Source organism: Podarcis erhardii (assembly GCF_964252035.2).
Source record: "Podarcis erhardii genome assembly, chromosome: 11".
Lineage (NCBI taxonomy): Eukaryota > Metazoa > Chordata > Lepidosauria > Squamata > Lacertidae > Podarcis > Podarcis erhardii.
In genome coordinates, this window is record NC_138501.1 from 26,801,121 (window position 1) to 26,809,335 (window position 8,215).

At 40.5% G+C, this 8,215-nt stretch overlaps 1 protein-coding gene across 4 annotated transcripts in view; it reads right to left on the reverse strand.

Annotated features, from left to right (window-relative positions):
• Window positions 1–8,215, reverse strand: part of ADGRV1 (adhesion G protein-coupled receptor V1) — a 251,864-nt gene that overhangs the window by 40,524 nt on the left and 203,125 nt on the right. For 3 of the 4 annotated variants that reach the window (XM_081880292.1, XM_081880290.1, XM_081880291.1), the window contains one exon: window positions 2,764–2,921. The exons of the other annotated variant lie outside the window; for it this stretch is intronic. In XM_081880292.1, coding sequence (XP_081736418.1) covers window positions 2,764–2,921 — 158 coding nt within the window. The remainder of the gene's footprint in view (window positions 1–2,763; window positions 2,922–8,215) is intronic. 4 annotated transcript variants of the gene reach the window in all.

The window sequence follows — 8,215 nt, forward strand, 5'->3', positions numbered from 1 at the left end:
GGAAAGCAACATACTGAAACTATACTGAAACTGGTCCCTTCCTCACTCAGTCTCCAAAGCCTCATGCACAGTTCTCCCTCCATCCTTTCTCCCATCTTCTTACATGGCCGATGGGTAACAGTAACAGTAGCGGGAGGTCCCTCAACCTCCCTCAGGTGCCTGGAATGCTGCTGTGAGTCAAACATCAATCTGGGAAATGCAGTTTCCCATGTTTATTTTCACAGTGCACCAGGTGCAGAAGGGAGGCAGAGATGCCTCACTCTGCTGCCAGATCCAGATAACTGATATCACTGGGCACACAGCTGAGTCCAATTTGGTTTAGAATAACCCAAGCTTTCTTCCATAGGCTTTGTGGGGGTGGGGAATAGAATCCAGCTGATTATTGAGCACTTCCAGATCCAAAGCAGGTTTCTTCAGAAGACATGGCACTATTTTAAAGTGACCAGGAGTACTCTCTCTCTCAAGGACCGAGAGGGACATTCCCTCCCTACTCAGTGTAATGAGGCACTAGGGGCAAAGGGAAGCTGCATCTGCAATGGACAGTTCTCAACGAGGCATCTTGTTTATGCAACCAGGCTTCAACAACTGGAACTCATCCATCGGGGCTGGACTAGGTAGTGGCCTAGATACCACCAAAGATTGACAGTGGCATTCAAGTATCAATGGATCTGAGCATCTTTAACCTTGAAGTGGCTAGCCTTGAAGTGTCACAGTGTGTGTCCAAGTGTTGCTTTGCATCCACAGATAGGCTAGTTTGCAGGAGATTCTTAACTACCGGGAAAGCTCTGCAATGAACTCCTAACATCTAATCTGAAGCCAAAGGAATTTTTTTAAAAAAACTACACCAAGCTTTGTATCACCCAATAGTACCTTCTACCTTAGTACCTTCTACCTTAAAAGGTCATTCATATTTCTTATAAACACAACAGGCCACAATCCAATAAGCAAAGTGCGCCAGAGTGCATTCATTTAAATGGGCTTAAGTGCACTTAACTCTGAGTTAGAGTGTTGCCAGAGTTGCTCTTTCTCTACAAGTTATACTTTCTCTAGGGAGAACACAATTCCTTTATACATTTCACCCTCAAAAGACTCACCTATTTCTGTTTTAAAAAAATGTTCCTGTTGACACATCTCGAAACACATTACCTCTTAGTAAAATCATGTATTTTTGCTTCTCAGAATTCCTTTTCTGTCAGGTTTTTCAGGTCAGTAGGTAGACAATACCATTTTTAATTGCACATATCTAGTTCAAGTCCTTGCTGCAAAATAGGACTACTCACTAGTGACTATTAAGTCACAGATCAACTGATGCAGTCTGTAACAGCATACAAAAATTAAGAAGCAGATGCATGGCAGAAGATGCTTGAAGCAAAAATAATTACAGATGGCTCAAGCATGTTGCATGCCACCTACAATAAACACACACGCATACACCAGATGACACAGTCTATTGATGCCATACACATCACCATTTTTATTAGTACCATGCCATAATCTTGCTTTGTGAAAAAGCTACCAGAGACAACCTCCGTGATCTAGAACTTTATCTCATTGATTCATTGAATTTATGTGTTCATTTTAAAGATGGACTAGCTCTGATGGGCTTACCAGCCCCATGTTTGCTACTGCAGATGGATAACAAACTATGACAAAAGAAGAAGTAATAAAGGCAATAATCCACCTGGCCTCTTCATGCTCTTCAAGTGATAACAAAAGTTATATGAAACAGCAGGTACATAAAACTGACTTGAGCAGCAAGATCCTAAGCACACTAACTCATTGAACCCTCTGAGTTCAATAGGACATATTCCCCTTAGGTAGGATGACAGAAATGCAGCTCCCTGTCATAAAATCCACCACTTTTCTCAGCGCTCTTTAGTTTAAAAGAAATTGAAAGACACAAATGGCAATCTAAACTTTCCTTTCCGCTCTAATTGTCTCAGAAGTTTGAAGTAAATAAGCCAGGAAGTGGGGGGAGGGGAAAAGGGGAAATGAGTACATCGTGTGATCAGATTGTACTTCATTTTTTCTCTCTCATGAGACAAAGGAGTTGGGTCTCCAGGACTTATGCCAACAGGAAATTCACTAACATGACTTCTTCCTATACGTAGAAATAAACTGGCAGAAGATCAAAACGGAATGAATAAAAATAATAGCAAAAGGGATCCCCAGTATGTTAGGTATAGTACATTTGGAGAGTTGCTCACTGACTTTAGGTCACTATAAGTGCTACACTTAAACTTATCTGACCTGAGATTTAGAAGAAAAAAAATCTATGGGGATTTCCTCACAAATCTGATAAAAGAGTAAGTATTTGTGGAGAAATCCCTACCAATGTTCTGTGGGCAAAATCAACAAAGACTTTCTCAGCACTGCTCAAAATGGATGAGAGGTGCTGTTTATTTCAGTGGGGCCTACACAGAGAACTTTCTCACAGATTATGCCCTAAAATGGTGAAGGACATGGCTGCAAAAGGGGAAGCCATTCCAGCACTGGGAGAGCTGAGAAGCAGGACTCACTCCATTGACTCTGCTGCAACATGTCAGCTCCATCAGGCCTCCTCTCCCACAACTGTCATCTGGGGGCAGCCATTTCACCCGGCTGCTTCAGTGGGAGAAATAGGAAGAAGGACTTCTTCACCTGTTTAATTTCTGCATAACACAAAAGCTGTTGAAGGCACAGGAAGCCTTCCAGTAAGAAAGTGGCTACCTATTTGGAGAGACTGCCTTGTTAGTTTGATTAGGACCATTCCATTTTCCATACCTGCAGCATTCGTTCTTCCTCTGAATACATCATCATATGCTTTCCACTGGGGAGTCACCTGATAGGCATGGATAAACACCACAAATACCACCACCAAGCATACTAGTGGAACCAGCACGGCAGTGAAAAGGGCTGCATAAATATTTGGGATAAAGCACCTGGAAAGAAAGAGAAAAACTAGGTAATTTCCAGACATTAGAGGCAGTTTGCATGATGCAAGGGAGGGGGGGGGGGAAATCCGACATTTCTTTACAAGCTACAAATTGTTTAATTACCTACTCAAATAACATGACTATTTATTTTCAAGTGGTCTTAATTGCCTTGTACATCTTGAAATCACGAAAAATCGTAATTATTAAAATGTGATTAATTTTCTTCTTATTCCAATATAAACAAAAAAGAGCTAAGTACACAGAAAATTATTTTTTACAGTTCTAAATATGTTTATTTAATATGGACACTTAATTGCACCATTTCTTTAAAGTGTGCTATGTAATTTTCCATTTTGAGCCTTTATAACTACAAACATCTTTTTTTTTCATAAAAAAACCACTTAAAAAAAAAATCAAGGAGTTTCGTGTGTAATGAAAGGCAACAATTTCCATTGTAGTTAAACCAAACTACATGCCACTTGGAGGCTGAAGCCATTTTTCCTCACCAAACTACCTCCTCTTGCCATTTCCTCCTCCTTTGTGGCTGTTTGCTTTTTTCATCCGTTTAAATTATAACTTACACTCAGTATTTTTACACTGCGGTGGGCAAAAGGGTGAGGCTAGACGTCTATATTCCAATTTGGCAATCAAAGAACAGGTGGAAACAAGTACTTTCCTTCTGCAAACCCAACCGTGGGTGGGCAAATTAGGAGGGGGAGATGGATGAGCATTGCATTAGTCAAGGATGGATGAGAACATTGCCTTCTTCTCCACTGATGGAAATTCAATGTCACATCTTCCAAGGACAACTTCACTGGAATATTTTGTACAATGGATTTAGCGCCTAGTGCAGAAGCAGTGGCTCTAAACAGGTTTTAGGAATGCAGGATGCTTATACTGAGTCAGGACATTGATCCATCTAGCTTTTAGTACTGCCTCCACTGGCTGGCATCATTTCTCCAGAGATGGAGATTGGAGACATCCTCAGTCCTGCATCAAATGTCCCACCCATTAGCTACAAGCCTTCCCTAAACTCAATACATATTCAGTTCCCTTGACTTACTTACTTACAGTTCCCTTTGCACCTGCTTGCATTCCTTTTTAAAAACACAGCACTGCTGAAAAGTATGCCTCTAGTATGTGCTAGCATTACAGCTACTGCCATTTTGTATTCTCCTTAGTAAAATGCTGAATTTCTCGATTTGTCTCAGTAAAGTTCTTAGGATCTTTAATCTACATCATTAAAGACTGGAACTCTAAGCATGCTTATCTAGGAAAATATCCAATTGAACTGAATATGGCTTAATTCAGACTAAACACATATAAGATTGCACAGACAATGACACATAAGTTATTTTATTCAGAAAATAAACAGGTTTTTGGCTGTACGGGAACAAACATTTTCAGCTCAAGAATTCCTATCAACAGGATGTTCCTGCCGTTAATCCACTCTTAACATCTTCAAGGAAGCACACAATCATCTGATTTTAGAAACTTCATGAAGCATGAAGGATAAAAATATACATCCGGCTTAAGAAGAGAAAACACCATTGTCAATTTAGTTTCCAATGAATACAAATAGATTTATTTTTCTCCATTGCTAGGCACAAAGCTCCAAGTAGATTCCATTCCTTTGGGCTTTAATTTCTGAACTCTGTTATTTCAAGGAAAAAAGATTTATAGTAAAAATTTCAATTTCTTTCGGAAGGTATGGTGCACCCATGCCTACTTTGCTTTTTACATAGCAAGAACAAACAGGCGGCGGGGGGGGGGGAGATACAAAAAAACCCCAAAGCTATTTATTAGTTCTCCAAAATATGAATGTGTAATCTTTATTAGTACATTCATTGTGATTTAGGCATAAATATGATTAAAGGCATCCTCATCTGACTGCAACCACCCATGTGCAGGTGGCTTTACAAAGGATTCACAACAGATGTTCTGGACATGAACAGGTGGGCATACACTCCAGTATGCTGGGCCATTATTGAGGAACGGGTGGCAACCATTTCACACAGGGGTTCCATTCCTGGTCCCTATGTGTGTTGCAGAGTGCGTATAAGCATGCCCTACCCCCTTCCGGGTCCGAAAGGACACACACGCCAGCGGTTGCACATCAATTGGACGCACCTAAAATGGTCACTGACTGTATTGGAAACTCACAGGCCTTAAATTCCCAGCTGTGCATCTGCATTACTGTGTGTCTGCATTGAGCCTTATGCCGATTCTGCCAAGGTGTGGACAGCTGTACCTACGCAAACCTGGATCTTTTATGTAGTATTTCCTCTCTAAAAAACGTAATGCAAGAAAGAAAGAAAGAAAGAAAGAAAGAAAGAAAGAAAGAAAGAAAGAAAGAAAGAAAGAAGAGCCTACAAAAACTAAGCCATAGCCATGGTTCAAGTGCATAACTAACTTTAAACAAACTACACTCTCACTGTCAAGACTGACAAATCACAAAACCCAGGGCTGGATTTAAGCAAAATAAGCAAAATAAGCATGTGCTTAGGGCATCAAGGGAAGGGGGGGGGGGCACCACAGAAATTTTCCATTGCCGGATTTACCATGGACCAGCAACTCCACTTTTCAATTCACAATTTCTGTGACAAATTCTGTCTAAATTAAAGCACAAAAGCACAGGATTCAGCTGTAAGATAGTATTGAAATTGTTCGTATCATGGAGTAAAGTGGAAGTATACAAAAATAAACATTATTTTCCATCTTACTGTAGGTTTTGTTTTATTTTGAAAAATAAAATTTTATTTTATGGTTTATTTATATATATATATTGAATTAGATATATATGGGGGCACCAAAAGCTTTTAAGTGCTTAGGGCCTCAAAAGGTCTTAATTCAGACCTGACAAAACCTCTATTAAAACTGAGGAAGCATGACTAGTAGTGTCTAACAGATTGAAAGCACCTTCCTATGCTCCTAATTCTAGCCTGAACAGGGCTCAATGGAAGTTCTAAGATGACATCATGTACAAGGAGCATACAGACATTGTGCCAACTCTATAAATGGGAACCTGCAAATTTCCTAGATCTGCCCCCTGTACTGATCCCGTTCATTTCAATGAACCTAATGAGAGTTGCTGGGCATTTAAACACATGCCATCCCTGTTTCTGTGAATTCTAAAGGAAGATTTTAAATTAGGATTGACTCATTCCCCTTCATTCTCATTCCTCTGTTCACACAATCAAATTCTAGATTCAGCTTGAGTTTAAACTAGAAGCAACAAAGGTCAAAGAATAGGTTGAGCCTATCAACAGAAAATAACTGAGAGGAAAGCTATAGGTTCCTACATAAGAAATTCTACCAAATGAAGATCTGCCCTTTTCCCCCCCAGTTGCAAGCCTCTGAAGTAGAGGCTGCTACAATTACCGTACTGGGTACTCTTCTTGCTCTTATACCACCTGTAGGAAGGAACACCAGTATACCGATCTTACTCTGTTTCCCTTTTAATTCTAAATCACCTTCTTGTTGAATGCTTGATATTATGTGCTCTGTTCTACTGAGTGCATGTAAAGACTTATCAGAGAAATTAATTGGAACATTTTGAAATAGGCTATTGGCAGAAAATGCTGACTTGGCAAAATGAGCTTACCTGCTGACTCTCCATACCCCTAATTCTTTTGTAAGCAGTGCTCAGTTGAAACCCAGGGAACACATATCTGCATCTGCAACCCAGTTCTTGCACATACACACAAGAGGGTGCATGGAACTAGGTGTGTTTTACATCTAATTTGACACTGCTGTGGAGAGTCGCCAGCAAATTCCCTCTGGCATAAACAAGCACAGCCTTAGCTTTAATTAATATACAGTCACACCTTGGCTCCTGAATGCCTTGCAAGTTGAACATTTTGGCTCTCAAACACCGCAAACCCGGAAGTGAGTGTTCCAGTTTGTGAACGTTCTTTGGAACCCGAACATCCGCCGCAGCTTCCGATCATCTGCAGGAGCTTCCTGCAGCCAAGTGGAAGCTGCGCCTTGGTTTCCCAATGTTTTGGAAGTCGAATGGGCTTCCAGAATGGATTCCATTCGACTTCCGAGATACCACTGTATGTCCATTGGGCTTCATCTGCACTATACATTTAAAGCCATATCATACCACTTTAAACAGCTATAGCTTCCCCCAAAGTATCCTTGGAATTGCAGTTTGTTACAGGTGCTGAGCTGTGTTAGGAGAATCTTAACAAACCACAGTTCCCAGGATTCTTGGGCCTGGAGCTATAACTGTTGAAGTGGAATATGAGACCTTTAAATGCATGCTGTGGATATGACCCAAGCCTCTTGCAGCCATCAATGAGTGTCCTCCTTATCTGGCACCTTACTCTTTCCCCAGCACATTGATTCAGGGAACTGAGCTCTGTGACTTGCTGGGTCCCTTACAGTAGCTTAAAATGGGTTAAATACTAATATAGCAATTTTTAGTGCAATTTTTAAGAACCAAGTGGACATGCGCTGTTGCAGTCAAAAAGGGGAGATGCCTCAGACATTATTACTATTACTATTACTATTATTACTATTACTATTACTATTACTATTACTACTATTTAAATTTGTATAGTGCCCTATACCCATAGAACTCAGGGTGGTTCACAACATAAAATTACAATTTAAAAAAACCACAAAATACATAACAAAAATAAAAACAAAAACAAGCCAAGAATCCACTCTTCCACAGCACATTTAAAGGGACATCGAATGTCAATCAGCCAAAGGGCCCTCCTAATTCTCCTTTGGCTGATCCTCTTGTCCTAAGCATGATCTCTCTGTGCGTCAATGTCTTTAGCCAGTACAAACCAATTCATTCTTTCCTTCCTGCAGTGTGAATTGCATATTGTCTCTTACACTGCACAACAGACCTCTCACTGGATTCTGCTGCCGCTTTATGCATGGTGACTGCTTTTAAAATGACTGTGTGCTCTTTGCATGTATACTCATTTTGTCCTTGCGGTTTCCTTTGCTGCCCACAGAATGATGTGGAGAGATGCACAGAGTGCGATGAACGCACCAGAAGAGTTATCTGGTTTTGGCCAGTTCAGTTTGTAAACAATGGTATTACAATTTGAGAGTGTGTGCATATCGTTGTTCACAGTTACAGTATTTACTTTTTAGGAGAAAGCACTAAGGCAGTATCTCTGAGTGGATTTAGTCTGCAAATAGCCCTAAATCTACATTTGAAAGACCTGAGCAGAGATTCTGAGCCCAAGTACCTCTTATCAAAAGAACTGCATCTGGTGTTCCCAGCTGATGAACAGGAAACAGCAGACACATGCTGAACTATATGTAAAGGCAGC